Raw genomic sequence first — 18864 nt, 5'->3', positions numbered from 1 at the left:
AAGCATACTCCAACAATTTGGTACTTTATTATGAATACAAATATCCAGGATTTAAATCATTTCATGACTCGTTCAAACACTAAGAGTTTTATTTGTAAATAGGAATGATGTATCTTGAAATCAATTATTTAAAACAATGTCCTAGTACTTGGGTAACTGATCTCACATAGCTTACATTCTAGTGGGAAAAAATAGTCAACAGATCAGTAAACAAGACAGACTGAGGAAAGGGTTGTGGAAAAAAAAATTTATAGGGGTGGAGAGGCCTTTTGTGACACATAGCACTTGATTTGAACCCACTAGGAAGGCAGTGGCCCTACAAAGATATGAAAAGAATGTTCCAAGCAATTTTTGGCTAAAGAAGGTTTACTGAGTTATTCTGATATATACTTGCATGCATTTTTTTCTAGATTATATAACCTTTCATTTTTCCCTACCAAATCTTCTTGTTCTTATTTTGAAGACTAATTCTATCTTTTAAAAGCTTTTCACTACCTCCTTAATTGGTGTATCCCATTAAGTTTAAGAAGCATGGCTTCTAATTTAGATAAGTACTTTCTAATAATACTAGCTAATATTTAGTTTAGGAGGTGTTTCTGCCAAATAACATTTGGTAATAGTCAAACAAATATCAATAACAAAAAAAAACTATTGTCTTACTGGATAAACCAAAATTATTTTCTAGAAAATAATATGGTGATACTCTGTAGGTAAAACAGGTTGAAAGAAATTGACAGAGTATGATCCAATCAGAAGATGAGGATGATGGGAGAACGAATCATTGCTAGGTTGATCTAATAGGAGGGAAGGAGCCCAACAGAGAAGTTAGAGGTTGATACAGCATGTACATGAGGTGAAAAAGCAAATTAACTGGCAAGGAGAAAACCTCCAGCACACTAGCTCTTTGAGACATGCTGCCACCACCTGGACAATAGGCAATTTTGAAGTGTGAAGGGTTTTTAGTTGTTATTATCATTTATAGAATCAAAAAGCATCATTTTATGAGATCAGCATTTTTTTTTTTTTTTTTGGTCAAGTCTTTGGATATTAACCCTTTGCACTCAGATGTCCCCTCTGAGGAGACATCGTGAATCTAACAAATCACTCTGATGTCCCCTCTCAGGGGACATAAAAGAGACTGTTGGTGATTATACAGGACAACTTATGCAAGCACAAACTTTTCAAAAATGCACGTTTCCTTAAAACATTTCATTCAAATTGCACGAAAAAGTAGGTGAAGAGATGGAATATACTGGGACACGATTGATTAGTTATGAAGTGGTTTTCAGGAATCAGAGTATGTCCTTGTCCTTCCTCATCTTCGAACAACATACTCAACAGTAAACTGCATATCATTAATGTGGGAGAAAGAAAACGAGTTTGCACTGTCTGCTTCAATAGAAAAACACCAGGTGGAAGACAGAAAGATGTCAGACAAGATACTATATGCACAACATGTATTCATGAACTTGCAATGCATGTTGTTGACTGTTTCACACATTAGAATATGTTAGAAAAATGAGATAAAATTTTGATTTTTTTGTCATAACTAAGTTTCTCAACGTCCAAAATTCCATTATAAGCCAAATATCATTACAATAAAATAAGTGGTTCCAGCACTATACTATTTAATATGAAGTTATTCGTTTTTCACTATTTCATAAAAAAGTGCGGTTGAGTTGCTGGTAGGTGAGCTGCAACAAGTCTCTGAGTTCAAAGGGTTAAAAAAGAGCAGAGATTTTGGCCAGATGTGTTTAAAATTCTGCTCTATTTTTTTTGTTTCTGAGTGAGTCTCACTCTGTCTCCCAGGCTAGAGTGCAGCAGCAGGGTCAGGCCACCCCAGCATCGACCCGCTGGGCTTAGGCAATCCTTCCGCCTTAGCATTCCAAGTAGCTGGAACTGCAGGTGCATGCTACCATGCGCGACTAATTTTTGATTTATTGTAGAGACAAGTTCTCGCCAAGTTGCCCAGGCCTGGTCTCGAACCCACGGGCTCAGGCAATCCACTCACCTTGGCTTCCCAAAGTGCTGGGATTACAGGCTGAGCCATCAAGCCCGGTCATAAATTATATTTTACAATAATATTATCTGAATCTTTCCAGATTTTACTCATTCACAATTTTGATATGGATTTGAGGAAAATGTAACTTTGTATCAACCAAGGAAAAAATACTTTTTAAGCAAAAAAAAAAAAAGCACATTTTGCTTTCCATCTCAAGAGAAAAAAATAGGATTTTTATAAGGCTTCATTTACAAATATAACTGTAACAGACTACACTAGTGCTGATCAGGCTGTTAATATGATATACTACACAAGGATTATTCTTATATAAAAGCAGGCCCTATCTAACTGATAGTGTTAAAGTTTAATTAATTTGGTTAAAGTTACATTTCATTTCTTTAAAGTAAATAAAACATATTTTCTTGTTATTTTAATACATTTGTATTCTGACAGATATTTGAGAGAGAATTAAAAACCTGATTAAGGATCCTCTCATATAAAGAATGAGACCTTAAGAAACCTGGTGGCTGGGTGCAGTGGCTCACGCCTATAATCCCAGCACTTTGGGAGACCAAGGTGAGATGATTGCCTGAGCCCATGGGTTCAAGACCAGCCTGGACAATTTGGTGTGACCTCATTTCTACAATAAATAAAAAAATTGGCCAGGCATGGTGGTGCATACCTGTAGTCCCAACTACTTGGAAGTTGAAGTCGAAGGATGGCCTGAGTCCAGCAGGTCGAGGCTGTGGTGGCCATGAGTGTGCCACTGCACTCCAGCCTGGGCGACAGTGTGAGACTCCAACTCAAAAAAACCCAAACCAAACCAAAACAAAACAAAACAAAAACTGGCAATGATGTTTCTGCCAAATACCCTTCTATACTATTTTTGAAGCATAAGTCAGAAAAATGGCCACATCCAGTCCAATTTAGATTTTAAAGCTGAAAGTGCACTAGGGACCACCTAGTATGTTTTCCACATACATAAGAGGAAACAGGCTCTAAGTGATTTAAAAACATATATCAGCACTGAGCCAAGACTTGTGAAATTAAGACTTCACAAGCTAAGACTCCTTAATATAGAAGGCAGTACACAATATCTGAACCAATCTCAACACCTTCTTTTGTTAAGGCAATACAGATTGCAGTAAGCTCTGCTGTGGCAACCTCTATGCTGCTCCCGGGCTTGTAGCCTGCCCTCTAACTAGAAGCCAGATCAGTAAAATCAGATTACAGCTAAAGCACTACAGAGGCTTCCTCTTCATGTGCCCCTTCTTCCTGCCCAAGACTCCTGTGCTTCTATCCAGGGATGCAGTAGACCAAACATTGGGAGACAGAAAACTGTCTATCCATGATTAAACTACAACACATACGCCTAGGCCTCTGGAGTGGATGTTAAAATAATAAATCCTGATCCTGTCCTGGGTTCACTTCTTGGGCAAACTTTAAAAAAAGCTACCTTTAGCAAGTAAGTTTTCTGTGCACACAGTTCAGTGATTGAGTCTACTTTTTCTGGCTGCTACAGGTACAGACTGTCTAAGCAGCATAGGTTTTGAAACCATCTTCCAGCATCCAGCTTTTCAAGTAAAAATGAGCAAGAAAACTGCTGGCAATACAACATTACAAACATTAACATATGCTCAACAAACAGTATTTTAGATCGTTAGATTATCTGACAAAAGCCTGTTCCCTGGTAAATAATAGTTATTGTTGTTATAACTAAACTAGTTATACATGTTGTAGCTTGCTCCTCAAAGAGAACATTCTTACAGTCTTTCGAGAATAAAAACCTGCTTTATTTGGCACACAACAGCGAAGAGGTCTTGCAACATTTGCCAGAGGTAGTCAAACAGAGCAGCTCAGTGCAAGCAATTACAAAATTTGGTCACAAACCAAACCAGAGCTAATCTTTCAGTTCCTGTAGATCAGAAGACAATATTAACTCACCCTTTCTGCTTGTTGACTTTTGCATCCCTTTATTTGTGTATGGAAAAAAACAAGTACCTCTAGGAGAACTCTATGCCCTGACAGTTTAATTATTTAACAAGTTTACTTTGGGCAAGTATTGATCATTCTTTTGTGAAATGAGTTAGGTTCTTAAATTAAAAACAAACAACAAAAAACCCGTTTTCACACAGCATGGCTGCATTTCCCCTTGGTAGCAAGGTTCGGTGAATCCATCACGGCCCAGCTGCTGCTGTCTCCTGTTTTTCACCGTTGTCCAACCAGCAGTAGAGGGAGGCATGGGGTGGAAGGTGAACCAGAAGGTCTAGCTAGATTCCTTCAGGGGTCGTTGTGTGACCCTCACCTTGACTTTGGGCGGTTTCCGGGCCAAAGTCCTTTCGGGCCGCTGCTCGTTGGTCTGAGTTTTCCCGCGGCCAAAGACCTCACCTACCCGGGACCCTCCACCTGTTCGGCTTCGGCAGGGGACGGGAGGAGCTGTTTCCCGACAGAGTTTGGGGGCAAAGGCAGAAGATCCTAAGAGTTTGGAACCCGCTCCTCCAGGCCTCAGGCCGCCCAGCGCCTCCTCGCCCCCCGCTTCTCCCCGGCTGGAGATGCCTGCCTCGGGCTCCGGCCGGGAAGGGGCCCCAGTGCCGCCGCCTTCCCGGTGCCTCACCTGCAGCTCACCGGAAATATCCGCGCTGCCCCCCAACCTCTCGGTCCCCACCCTCCCGCGCCCTCTGGGTAGAGGTCCTGGGACCCAGGCCGCGATGGCGCAACCGGAAACTGCCCCCTCGACTTCCTCACGCCCGACTCGGGGCAGGGGCCGGCCAGGGGGCGGGGCGCAAGGCCGCGGCTTCCGCCTTCCTGCTTCCGGTCTGGCGGTGAGTTGGAAGTGAGCGCCGAGCCCCCGGTGGAAGTAGGGGAGGCTGGTGGTGGCCGCCGCCGAGGTTTGTCCCCGTGCCCAGCGGAGGCGGCCGCGGCGCGAGGCGTGGCGGGGTTGGCCCCGGGTTCCCCGAGACCCCCGGCTCTGCGGGCCCCGCCCGCCCCCCGCGCTGCCTGAGGCCAAGGGGCGGAGAGAACGCGGCCCCCGTGGCCCTGCGGCCCGTGAGGGTAAGGAAGGAAGGAAGCGTGAGCGGGAGGGGAAACAAGGAGGGAGGGAAAGACAAAGGACGAAGTGGGGATGGCCAGCTGCTGCTCCAGGCGCCACGCGGGTCTGGCCTGGAGAGCAAGCCGGTCCACCCCCTTTGCGCGGTCGAGGTGTACCTCTTCCTGTAAGTGTGAGAGGCGGCGGGTGTTCGAGTCCGGAGTCGAAGTGCAGGGCGATGGTTGGCCTGCGGACGATCTCGCCTTTGTGTTAATAGCTGAAACTTTGCCGTAGACCACCACGTCCTTGGTTCCCGCTTTACTACAAGAGTTCTTTTGCAAGTTTCTGAAACTTGCACGGTTTATTCACTACCAGGCTGGAGGAGCTGCAGAAAGGCCGACCTCTGTAGAACCTAGTTCCGCCTGTGGGTGAGGGCGCATGGAGTCGGGCTAGTATATTTGTCTCAGGCACTTTCGTGTGTCTTCTGGAAATAAGAGACATGATTTTTGCTGAAAACATGAAGCAGCCGTCGAAAGGTGTAAGTTTTCCTGAGGTGATGGGATTGTGGATGATTCATAATTTGCTTTGGCTGTCTCTTCCGATTTTATTTTTAAATGAAGGACACGAGTTGTATAATAGGCCAGAGAACCTTTAGAGAGTAAGGTGAGATGTTTGATTTTTGTAATATTTTGCCTAATTCAATACATAAGTGGATGGCAACATTTGTAGCATGAAAAGTATAAGATCTAGGAATGGGTATGTTGTGTAACATCAGTGAGCCAACTTATCATATGTTAATGAACTTCATAAATGAGTTTATTACTGAAATAAGTAACTTAGTAAAATACTTGATTTCCAGTAATTAGGATTTTCTCACAGGGCATTTGCAGTTGTGAAGTCAAATGAAGAAACAGATACTAAATGCCTATAATTGATAGGCAGTTTTACATGTCACGAAGGTTGTGTATAGACAACATGGAAATTTTACATTTAAAACTTTTTTACAGTTATCCTGAAAGTTGTGGCTTCCTTTTCTTCTTCTTTGTTTTTTTCTAACTTACCCACTGTACAGAATTTAAGCCTTCTGCCAGAAGTATACAGTAGAACTAAAGACAGACAACCAAGGGGCATCTGAAACTGTGACTGGCTCACTAATACCAGGACAAAGTTAGAGATCACTCTACTCAAGCATAAGGTAGGCGACCTTTAAAAATCCCTTCTGAAATTGTAGGTGGCTGTATTTACAACCATTCCTACCCAGGTATTCTTATTTTCCACTTTGAATAGAGGTTGACACAAACATGAAAGCCTCTGGGGCAAAATAGAAAATGTCACTCAAGTCACACCATCCTCATTTGCCAGATGGCCTTCCCTTGCACTCAAAAAGGAACAAAATGCACGGCACCTGTTGTGACTACTTTTTTCATTTACTAAATTATGTTTATTCCAACAGGGGTCCTCAAAGCTGAAAAGGCATAAAACAGCACATCACTTTTTGCTTATATATCTTGGCATATGAGAATGTCACCATGACTCCCTTACCCTCTCTATCCCTTTGGAAATAGCCATCCATTACCTCTAGTTCTCTGAGAGCATTTCACTTGCTCTGTGGCTTGTCCTTTCCAAACACCAAAGTTGATGACTTGTACTTTTGTTAATTAGTACTTAGTAGTACTAAGGAGATGTCAAAAAACGACAAACAGGATTCGGCTGTTTCCTGGAATGAGTGTGGAAAACTTAAGATTCTTATAAAATTCTGCTGCTAAATAAAGTTTGCATTGAATATAGGACGCATGTGAGAATGAATAGTCCTTATGACAGAGTCATAGGTTTTTACTTTTTATTTCCTGTAACTTCTTTGATGCTGGTTGTCCGGGTTGAATTATTGGAATTCTGAGTTGACCAGGTGTATGATGAAACTTCTTGAAAATTTGATTAACCAGTCTTTCTCCTCTTTTTTTCTCCACCCCCCACTTCCAGTTTTCCTAAGACTGCTACGAAGATGTTTGATATAAAGGGTTGGGCTGAGTATGTTGTGGAATGGGCTGCAAAGGACCCGTATGGCTTCCTTACAACAGTTATTTTGGCTCTTACTCCACTGTTCCTAGCAAGTGCTGTACTGTCTTGGAAATTGGCCAAAATGATTGAGGCCAAGGAGAAGGAGCAAAAGAAGAAACAAAAACGTCAAGAAAATATTGCAAAAGCTAAACGACTAAAAAAGGATTGAAGGAATGAACAGACTCTGTAACCAGAGGAAAATAATTTGGAAATTATGCGGCTTTGGAAGGACCTACTAAGGTTTCTTAAATGGATTTCTTGACAGTATTATTTAGTAAGTGAAATTTGACCAAACGAAAGAATCATGTTAGTTCTGACCTCAATATTGTAGTAACTTTTAGGCTTGGGTGTAGAAGTTTGTTGGTATCTATTGGCAGGTTATTGTAAATTAGCAATTTTGGTGATATAAATTCTTTATAACTAACTTAGTTTTTTGCCATTTAGTCATTTATGTACTGAAATGACAACATCCTGTGGGGAAAAATGATTTTAGATCATGAACTCTATTCAGATAAATCCTATTTACAATGTGGTCTTGTTCTGCACAAAGAAAATTAAGAATGCTAAAGTCAGAATTGTCCTTTCTGAGGTGGAAAGTGTGCTTTTTCTTAAAAGAGATACATTATATTAATCATATCTTTTATCGTTATTGCTTATTAGAATAGAATCATTTCTGGCTTTCTCAAAGCAAAATATTAATGAGTAGTTCTACTTGCTACATTTTTCTTATTTTAGCCTTTGAGACAACTGGTAATTATAAAAGCATTTTGAATTTTTTAAGACATAATTTTATAAAGAATTCTCTTTTCTTGACTATGTAGAATACTACTTATTGGATGTAACAGTTTTGTACTTACAAACACTGCCATTTTCTTAGAGATGATTTGTTAAGAAGAGTAACATGATTTATAGCTTGCAGTAAAAATGCCAAACGCTGTTATACCTGGGAACCAGTTTATTTTTATGCTAAGTAGAACTGTGAAATAGTTAAAATGTCTTATCAGATAATTTGCTGATTATATAGACACCACTTTCATTTTTATTCCATTCTTTGTTTTAATTCATGTGGTAGTTATGTCTAATACATTGTGATTAAACAAGTTCTAAGTGAAAATTAAAATTTCAGATTTCTTTTAAAGAATAAGTTAAGTTTTCATAAATGGAAAGAAAGACTGGAAATTGGTGAACATTTTGTTGAGGCACAGTAGTAACTGAGTGAAGGGATAAATTATGTCAAAATGAGAATGAGAGAATGTGCTATAATCAGAAGTTAAAGGATGTTTCTTTCAAGTTAAGCAGTATAACTGGAAGTTTTTTACTAGTAAGCATGGCTTTTACTATAAATGCATGGTCCAGTAATTTTATTCACTGTCAGTATTTAATAGCTTGTTGTTTTCTGCACCTGACAGTGAATTTTAAGTTACAAAAAATTGTCAAGCAGCTCTAATTTAAAAATGAAACTAGATATTGAAATAAATTTGATAATTTTGTAAAGAGGTCTCGCATTGGTTTTTTTTGGGTGGGGTAACAATGTGAGTTAGAAATGTGCAAGTTAGAATTATAGCTGAACATATATTTAAAATCTTATGACAGTGTTCTCAAGTTTGAGAACCTAAGGACCCCTGTGAATGTTTATGGACCAGTTTGCACAACACTTAATGCTATTATTTTAGGTTATTGGTTTCTATTTGATGTCAGTGTGAGCAACACACTGCAACTCTAGGCAATGAAATAATTCAATACTTAGTTATGAGTTCGTTCTTTAGGTGGTCTAGAATATAGTTTTTATATTATTGAAATTAAAACTGAAAAAGTGCTTATATAAAACTGGCTCTGATGGATTATGGTCATATTTTAAAGTTTTGAAGCAAAGGATATAGTAGTAATTCTTAATTATCTACTGGTTATAACAATTTAAAGTATTTAATTACAAGTCTGTTTTTCTAGATTTCTATTCAAGTCATAACACATACCAATTTTGTATTTGTTTGATATATGCTGTTTATTTCTTTACCTTTTCCCAACATTTATAGAACCTTTTTGTACATGTAAGATCAAGCTTTTACAATATTTGTGTATGTATGGGTGTAAGGGGTAAGGGGAGCATAAAATGAAAATACTGTTTGGAATTCTCCCCAAAATCCATCTTCCTCACTGTAACAAAAATGTTGAAAGAATCTCATTTACTGTTATCTAGAGTACTTTAAAAAAATTGCCTACCTATTTAATTATGTTGTTTCTGAAGTTCTAAGAACTAAATACAATCAGTTGCCTTTTTATGGCTGGTTTTGGGGGGAAAACGCTGTCCTCAGGCAGCCTGTAACATTTTATAAAAAAATTAAAGGTTTGTGTGTCAGGATTTGAGCCATAGTGTCCATGTGATAAACTTCAGCATGGTTGGTATTCCTGAAACAGGTGTACAGTTTTTACTTTTATTTCTTTATAATAAGCAAACAAAATAAGCTTAGGAAGCTTTACATTTTACATGGTTCTAAGTTGGAGGATATTTGGTACTATTAAGGAAGGGTTTTTTATGTTTGCAATGATTATAGACTCACTCTTGATTTACTTTATGCCTGAAATACTTATTTAAGGACAAATTCTGCATTTCTCAAACATGTTAAAAGGAATTCCTTGCTCCAATACCAAAAGTTAGGGAAACATGTACAAGTTTGACAAGTTTCTTTTCTACATGATTTTGTGGAGTCTTTCTACCACAGATTGTCCTTTATGCTTCTTTCCCCAAAGAACATAAATTTGAGAAAGCCTTGTCTCAATAAACTCAGGTTACGTTTTAAATAATGACATAGCATTAAAAAATGATATTGATTCAAGGTTAATTAAATAAATGACAGCCAGAAGTCTGTTAGTAGAAATGGAAAAGGTTGATTTCTTCCATTTTTTGTTGGTTAACTTCAGATATCTAAGGCATAGCTCATAAGGTAGATTTATATGATTAACCCTAACAGTCAACATTTTCTGTACTTTCAGTTTGTGTAATGTTAAAAACCAAAAGTGTGTTATATATGCATGTATAGCAGAGGCACAAGAAAGAAGGCTTTACTTGTGAGAAAGTACTTAAGGTATATACAATGTTCTTTATGTTAACATGAACAGCTTTATTTTTATTTTTTTGAGTTGGAGTCTCACTCTGTTGCCCAGGCTAGAATCTAGAGTGCGGCAGCACTCATGGCCACCTCAGCGTCGACCTGCTGGGCTCAGGTGATCCTTCCGCATCAGTCTTCCAAGTAGCTGGAACTACAGGCGTGCGCTGCCATGCTCAGATAATTTTTAAATTTTATTGTAGAGATGAGGTCTCGCCAAGTTGCCCAGGCTGTTCTCGAACCTGTGGGCTCAGGCAATCCCCTCAGCTCAGCCTCCCAAAGTGCTGGGATTACATGAATAAAGACATTTTCACAATAAACTTGTAAATGTCCAAAATATAACATGAAATATGGTGGACAAGCTAATATTTAGTATTCTAGTTCTGCTTTGTATGTGTCTGGCCTAAAAACCAAATTAAAAAAAAAATTGCTTAGAAAGGCACGTCGTAATTAGGCCAAGATTATAGTTCAGTTTTCATGTAGGATAAATGACTTTGTTTAAACAACACCTAACAGTGCAATCAGGCATCCTAAACGTCTGAGATGTTAGCCTGGGAGGAAAGGAGTGTGGACGGATTATTACAAATTTCATTCTTCCCTGTCAAAAACCACCTTGAAGTACATGCTCTATTAATAATGATGGGGGTATCACCTTACTTTAACATAAGGCAGTTTCCTATATGGACGTGGCTAAGACTTTCTCTTGCTGTTTAGAGTAGCTAGCTATTTTAAGATGAAAACCATTAACAATGAAAATTTAGGTACATTCTGCCATATTAAAGATATTTGTAAACATCCTATAAGGCAAACATCTGAAAAAGGTGTATATAGAATGCAATTAAGAAGCTAATATGGATTTGGCAGTAGGAATACTACAATCCAGGATTTAAGAACATCTTAACCTCATAATCCAATTATACTACAAACTGTGCTGCTTTCTTTTTTTTTTTGAGTCAGAGTCTCACTCTCGCCCAAGCTGGAGTGCAGTGGCACGTTCACGGCCACCCCAGCGTCGACCTGCTGGGCTCAGGCGATCCTTCCACCTCAGCCTTCCAAGTAGTTGGATTTATAGGCACGCACTGCCACACCTGGCTAATTTTTTTGATATATCGTAGAGATGCGGTTTCACCAAGTTGCCCAGGCTGGTCACGAACCCCTGGGCTCAGGCAGTCCTCTTGCTTTGACCTTTCAAAGTGCTGGGATTATTGGCTTCAGCCACCGGCGCCCAGCCTGTGCTTCCTTTTATATTCCCTAGTGGCTAGTTCCTCTTGCCTCTATGGTAAAAGGTAGTGTCACTTTGTAATAATGTAACATGATAAAATATTTAACCTATTATTAGCAGGGCTGACTGGAATGTTGGTATCAACTAGGGGCTTTTTGTTATTCAATAAGTATGTTGTGATTTTTGACATTTAATCACTTTCTATACAGCATTTGTTAGACAATTAAAATTTTTATCTGCTATTAAGTAAAAATTATAATTTATGTGTTTTTAGGAATTCATTGTCAACACTTAACCAAGGATTTCCTTATATTATTCAGAACATAAAAATTTAGGTCACTCATTCAGTAAATATTTATTGAGCACATATTATATTGTAGGCATTGAGACAAACTATATTAAAATAACGAAAACTTGGTTGTGCACTCCAGAAAATGTATGACCTTTTAAATATACTTTTGTATGTAATCAGTGTTTTAACATATACATTATCATGTCTACCAGTACGATCCATTTCTGCTTTTTGAGAGCCCTCCCCTATTTTTCACTTTTTCAAAATAATTTTCTATCATCAAACTCCAGTTATTGTACCATTTCTCTCTTACTGTCCTTTCAGACTTTTGTGATGAACGGGCTGCTTCTGTTGGTCCCAATTCCTCTCTTCAAATTCCATCCACAATCCCACCATAAGCTAGTTTTTATTCCATCTTCTCATCCAGGTCTTTAAGCTTGGTTTTTTTTTCCTTCATTTATCAACTAAATTTTCTTTGCCCCCACGTTTTCTCCAAGTTCATAAGTCTTTGATTAGTCCTTTAGAATCTTACAGGTTACCTCTCCAGATATTAGAATCTTTTTATTCTTATTTTTTTTATATTTTACCACTTGAGAGAACTATTTGCCTTTATTATTTCTACCAAGTTATATCTGTGGGTGGTTCCCAAATGATCATAAGGATCAAAAATGTGCTGGAACATTCACAGCTACATGACACTTCTCAAGGGAGTAATCCAAGAAGAGGAAAACCTAAGCAAATTCATAAACAAAAATGATTAAATCATTTTTTTTTAAAATTACAGACCGGGTCTTGCTGTGTTGCTCAGGCTGGTCTCAAACTGGCCTCAAGCAATCCTCCTGCCTCAGCTTCCAAAAGTGCTAGGATTACAGGCGTGAGCCACTGTCCTGGCTTGACTAAATCTAATGATTTAAGTAGAAAATAAGTTAGGCTTCTTTAGTTCATAATCTCACAATTCTTATGCATACTAAAAATGAACTTTTATGCTTAGTGGAATAGAAAACATTTGTGCATTCAGAAAACACAAAGTAATTAACTTTTACTTTTATTTGTTAAAATAGTCGCATCCATATAAATGAAATTATTTGACCATAATGCAGTCATTGATTGTGGTGCTTGGCATCTTGGGGTGCCCAGGATCCTGGCTGAAAGGTTTTACCAGTGCTGCTGGGAGCCACTGAGGGGTCTTCCTTTCCAAAGTACGGAGCAGAGGCATGCCCTTTAATTTGAGTCTGAACTGGTGGAGGCAAGACTTCCTCCTTGGTCTCTTCACTAGGGAGTTTTTCGCTTTCATAAAAATTTTTGCTTTTTATTTTTATGTCTTCTCTATGCTTTTCATTCTTTAGTATCTCCTGCACGAATAGATAAATGGAAGAAATTATTAAATTTCTAGTTAAAAAACCAAAAATAAAGTTTTTAGGAAAATAAAAATAAAATATATACATATATACTTGCTTTGCATTTAAATAATATATGGCTATGTATAGGATAAATTTGAAAAGCTATATGATTATATAACAGTGTTACATGAATTCAACAGTTCTGTTCTGATTTTATGTTATAATATAAAGGCATCGAAGCACCACATCATTTATAATATGAAATGAGAATGTTTATGGAACTGACTAATATCTGACAACATTGACAAAAACAGGTTTTCTGAAGTTGTTTTATAATTTCAACATTTGAAAAAATGACACAGGGCAATATCTGGGCATCTAAATGTATGATGCAATCTTTCTGCTTCTAAAGTGAATTTCAAGTGATACTGTATAGTCCTTTAAAAAGGTGAGCACCAATATTTAAAATAACGGCCTGTACTTAAGAAAGAAAAAATTTTTGTGGTTATAGTGTTATAGACCTTTTAGAGGTAAAGAGCAGTCCATTTAATGAAACTCCCCCTCAAAGAAAATATGTGCAGGAAAGAACAATATTTATAAATTTTCTTATAATTTTCACAATACAGAACAATTCCCCATAAGTAGCTTACTTTAATAATAATCATAGTGGCTATGCATTCTGGATCAATAGCTATAAGTGAGAGTAAGTAGGGGAATCAGGGTTTGTCTTTCTCACACCCTCTAGAATTCTTATGTGGAGGTGATCATATATGTCAAAGGAAATCTTTAGTATCATACTGGGAAAGAATGGAAGTAGACAAAAATACTTTGTCATGTTTCCATGCTTTTCAAGTGTCTGTGTCTTCATGGAAGCTAATTCTTTGGAGCAGAATAAAGGGCTCGAGACCAGGTTAAACTTGTAGTAGTAATCAACCTCAAGCAGCACGAGGATACTCAGAAGTTGTACGAAGCATGCCCGGTTTTGGCTTAAAAGGATCAGCCCCATCACCTGAAGTGGCGACCATGCTTACTTTATATACTTCACTTTTATTATCACTGTCTTCTAGCTGGTGCATGCATATGGTTTCTGATGAAAAGAAAATAGAGGGCAAAGATCTGTTTTCTCCTGCCTTCACATATTTTCTCTTTATTCAACGTTACTCTTCCAAGGCAATCTTTCTTATATAGGGTACTTAGGCAAATGAAAGGCCAATCTGAATATGTTAATTATTTTACACATAAAGATGCATTAAAAATGTCAGAGTTGAAAAATATGGAGACTATAATTTTTCCTAGAAAAAAAAATTTCCTTTTTATTTTTAACTAATTGTTAATCAGGCAGACCGCTGCTACCGGCCTCCAGGAAACTTAAACCAGAGCATAAATCATTTATGAAAGGAAACACAGTTTTGTAAATATTTGGAACTAACAAAATTAAAGTAGGTAGGTTAGGAAAATAGAAACTGTAGACTTTAAGACGAATAGAAATAATGTCCTAAGAAACTCTACTTGAGAGTAGAAACTACCATAAAGCAAGTGTTTTTCCTTACAGTTTCTTGAAACAATATAACCTTAAGTCTCCATATGTTTACCAATTAACAGTATGTTTCAGTGTTTGTGTAAGGATAAACCAAGAGCAAGAAAGTCTTTCTTCACATAAATATTTGCATTTTAAAAACAAATATTCTTCACATAAATATTTGTATTTTAAAATAAATTTTTGTCATTTTACCGACGACATGTCTTCCTGTTAATAAATATTTTTTCTTCAACATTAAAAAAGATGGCTGTGTAATATCTTATCACTTGTATTATGATTTACTTAACTACCCATATTGTTGCTTCCAATATCTCACTTCTTCAATAAAAGAATAACATTGTGATCATTGTGATGACCGTCCACATGGATAAATTCTTTGACACAAAGTTCTGATCCCAAATCTACCTTTTGCCAGCTGACACCAAGAAAGCCATTTAACTTTTTTGTAGTCTGTTTCTTTCTGTCTTCTTTCTCTTTCTCCCCACGCAGATCCCTCCCCACTTTCTCGCTGTCTCTCTTTTTTCTAGTCGAAGTCTCACTGTCACCCAGGCTGGAGTGTAGTGGCATGCTCATGGCCACTACAGTTTCGACCAATTGGGCTCAGGCAATCCTGCCTTAGCCTTTTGGGTAGATGGGACTATAGGCACGCACTGCCATGCCCCACTAATTTTTTGATTTATTATAGAGACCAGGTCTCACCATGTTGCCCAGCTGGGCTCAAACTCAGGTTCAAGCAATTCTCCTGCCTTGGCCTCCCAAAGTGCTGAGATCACAAGCATGAGCCACTGTGCCTGGAGTCTATATCTTTATCTGAAAATGTGGACAAAGTAAACTCATAACAATATTGTTTCCTAAGATAGTAACTAAGTACTACAAGGTGGTTATGCCTTTACACAAACAATGATGCCAAATGAAAGATCTTTCTCTTTGTTCCCCTTGAGTAATCTAGAGTTCTCTTAGAACTAGTTGATAAACCTATACAAATTACAGATTTTCTCACGTTCTAATGTAAGCAAACATTGCTATTGACTTAAGAAGTGTGAATCTTGTTTACATGCAACTCTGAAAATACAGATATTTATACCTCAAATACTCATATGTATACCCTTCCTACCGGCCTACAATTTTCACAAAAATCCTAGTTTTGCCATTTACTAGCTATGTGACCCTGTGGATATTATTTAACCACCTTGTGTCTCAGTTTCCGCATGTGTGAAATGGAGATAATATTGTCTTCTTCAGTGGGCTGTTCTGAGGATTGGGAAAGAACTGGCTGCTAGGTATTGATAGTACAACAGAAGAAGGTACAGGTAGATTATAAAATAGTGATTCTTTATTCCATTCATTCAAAGCAAACATAATAAACTTCTGCCCTTCTCTCTCTGAGATGGGTAGAGGTGTAAGTTACTAAGATGTAATCTACTAGTTTCAGGCCAACATAGTACTATAACTGGTACTAGACTGGTTCTCCTGCCAAAAATCATCTAGAAAATTGGACAAAAATATATTCAGCTTTTCAGATAGTGGAGTATTGAAATCTCCGAGAGGAAGGGAAACAAATAAGACAAGCCCTCTATCATCTCAGTTTCCTATGGGCTGCTGCATAGGGTAGGGGAACCTAAGCAGAGGATGGTGGTCTCACTAAGCTGAGGAGACAGAGACAGTTATTCAGTGAGGCAGGGAAAATTGAGATATGTTGGGCAGAGTACCAGAATACACAGAGAAAGAGTTCTAGAAATCTGCATAGGAGTCCACTTGAGTGTTCAGCTGAATATCAAGCTGTTCGTGTGTAGGGTGAGATTCGACAAGACCAGAAGGACAGCTTTTTGCTAAAGAATACTGGGAGCTGTAAGTCAAACAACTGCTGGAGTTTTCACTGGACTCGGAGATATTCAAGTTCTAACCAGCCAGAGAGACCTCACTGAACACCTGGGGCTAAACTGGCACTGGAGTAGAGTTTATTCTAGACCTGTGCTGTACAATATGGTAGCCACTAGCTACATATTATTTAAATACCATAAAATAAAAAACCCAGTTTCTGAATTACGCTAGCCACATTTCAAGTATTTAATAGCCAAATGTGACTTGTGGCCACTATATTGGAAAGTGCAGATATAAAACATCTCCAGCATAGCAGAAACTCTGACTGGACTGCCACTGCTCTAGATCTACCCTGACAAAACTTAAAAATAAGCTTCCAAAACTTTGGGCTGATTCACATGTCAATTAGTGGTCCTCCAGAACAAGACTCAATATTTCCTAAAGAAAGACAACAAAACTAAATACTAAATTAAATAACATATTTCAGTGTTTATCATGCAATCAAGAGGTGAAGAGGAAGGTATGATCTAAAACCAATAGAAACAAACCTAGAAATGATAGAAATGATGAAATTAAAAGGCAAGAACTTTTATCACAGTTACTATAAGAATGACCAAAGATTTAAAGAACAAAATGAACACAAAGAGGAAAAAAAAGGAAACTATTAAAAAGAACCAAATGTAACTTCTACAGGTTAAAAACAACATATGACACTGCACTCCAGCCTGGGTGATGGGAGTGAGACTCCAACCAAACCAAACCAAACCAAAACAAAACAAACCCGTATGAAAAGTTTAATAGAGTGCACAGTACACTAGATAGTGCAGAAGGACAATGAATCTGAAAACAAGACAATGGAAAATACACAAACTAAAGCAAGAAAGATTAAAAAAGGTTAAAAAATGAACACAGCGTCAGTGAGCTGTTGGATACTATTAAGCTGTCTAACATACATGTAGTTAGAGACACAGGATAAAATAATGACTAAAATATTTCAAACAGATAAAAATATAAATTTATGTAACCAAGAGCTCAACAACCCCAAACAGGCTAATCACAAAATCAGAGTACATCAAAATCAACTTTTTTAAAACTAATGATGAGAAAATTTAAAAACTAGTCACAGGAAAAAAAAAAAAAAAAAGACACATTTATACAAGAGACAGATAAGAAATAACACTGAGCTCTCATCGGGAACAACTTAGAATCCTATATCCAGTGAAATATCTTTAAAAAATGAAGGCAAAATAAGAACATTTTCAGTCAAACAAAAGCTGAATTTGTCACAAGCAAACTTCTACTACAAGAAGCATTAAAGGAAGTACTTTAGCTGAAGGAAAATGTCACACGGTGTAAACCTGAATCTAAACAATGGAATGAGTAGCACTGGAAATAATCAGAATGAAGAACTTCATTGCAGAGAACAAAGTCAGATTTCTGGACATTCTGCAAGGTGCTGAATGCCCTGGAACTCTATATCTACCCACTTCCAGTTCCCTGCACATATGAGGAATATAATCACACAGTCCATGAAACTTCTGCCATGGATTCTGAGGCTTGCCATGACTGGATTCCTACCATGAGGACTTCTCAAGCTTTGTAAAGCCAGTTCAGGAGATGCATAGTGTGAAAGTCGGTGCTACCATGCTCAGCCTTCAAATTAACAGTACTCTACCTCACCACCTCTCTACTCCCATCAACGAAGAGTCTGCTCACTCAACCTTCCATGTCTTATACCATTGTCCTAGCTCCCCAACTTGGTATTTAGAGCAGCATGCCAACAATGGCCCTTCTTGTCTATCTGAAGCAGAACCTCATGGGGTGACAATCAGAAAGTAATGCATGAGGTCAACTCCTTCTGGGGGAGTCACAGAAAGAGTCTCCTAGAGTGAAATATTGAAGGATATCTTTCTCCCAATCTTAGGAAAGAAGAGAAAGAAACCACACTGACAACAGAGAAAGCATGAGCTGTATCAAAGTCTGTATGTCAAAACTTTTCCTGTAAATGTATTATTTATGAATGACCAGTGTTCTGTGACAATCTCTTTCATTTCAGCAGGCAATGGTGATGTCCAATTGAAGCAACTTAGTTTAGGTTTGAGTGGTTTATGGAGTCCTGATATTGGGAAAACAAATTCTTCAGTTGTGAAAAGTATTCCAAGTTTAGTATCCCTTGTCTGAAATGCACGGAACCAGATGTGTCTTGGATTTTGTATTATTTATACTTTTAACCTACCAGTTAAGCATCCCCAATTCAAATATCCAAAACCTGAAGTACTCCAATGAGCTTGGATTTTGGAGCATTTTGGATTTGAGATGCTCAGTCTATATCATTCAATGTTTGAATTTATACATTTTTTTGTGTCAAAATTATAATATAAATTATCACTGCTTATGAAAGGTTAAGTTTAAAACATGATTTTTTTTTTTTTTTTTTTGGGTTGGAGTCTCACTCTGTTG

The 18864-nt window shown here is 37.8% G+C and overlaps 2 protein-coding genes across 5 annotated transcripts in view; one reads left to right on the top strand and one right to left on the bottom strand.

Moving 5' to 3' along the window:
- Window positions 1-4967: 4967 nt before the first annotated feature.
- Window positions 4968-8579, top strand: SMIM15 (small integral membrane protein 15). 2 transcript variants are annotated; one of them, XM_008062085.1, is made up of 3 exons: window positions 4968-5053; window positions 6100-6222; window positions 7008-8579. In XM_008062085.1, exon 3 carries the CDS (start codon window positions 7030-7032, stop codon window positions 7252-7254), a length of 225 nt encoding a protein of 74 aa, XP_008060276.1. In that variant the 5' UTR covers window positions 4968-5053; window positions 6100-6222; window positions 7008-7029; the 3' UTR covers window positions 7255-8579. The 2 variants fall into 2 exon arrangements, with proteins under 2 accessions (XP_008060276.1, XP_008060275.1); XM_008062084.1 differs by lacking the exon at window positions 4968-5053 and having other exon boundaries at window positions 5833-6222.
- Window positions 8580-12732: 4153 nt separating this feature from the next.
- The window catches only part of NDUFAF2 (NADH:ubiquinone oxidoreductase complex assembly factor 2), a 201267-nt gene continuing 195135 nt past the window's right edge, over window positions 12733-18864 (bottom strand). For 2 of the 3 annotated variants that reach the window (XM_008062082.2, XM_008062081.2), the window contains one exon: window positions 12733-13055. In XM_008062082.2, coding sequence (XP_008060273.1) covers window positions 12804-13055 — 252 coding nt within the window. In that variant the 3' untranslated portion in view covers window positions 12733-12803. The remainder of the gene's footprint in view (window positions 13056-18864) is intronic. The other variant, XM_008062083.2, reaches the window with a different exon arrangement.

Source organism: Carlito syrichta, unplaced genomic scaffold, assembly GCF_000164805.1.
Source record: "Carlito syrichta isolate Samal-C Ts95f unplaced genomic scaffold, Tarsius_syrichta-2.0.1 Scaffold305653, whole genome shotgun sequence".
NCBI classification, from domain to species: Eukaryota; Metazoa; Chordata; class Mammalia; order Primates; family Tarsiidae; genus Carlito; species Carlito syrichta.
Note: the sequence above shows the minus strand (reverse complement) of the source record. Positions and strands in the feature narration are given on the sequence as shown.

Excerpts from the sequence above, each read along its gene's own strand:
- SMIM15 (XM_008062085.1), top strand. The coding sequence starts at position 7,030 with ATGTTTGATATAAAGGGTTGGGCTGAGTATGTTGTGGAATGGGCTGCA.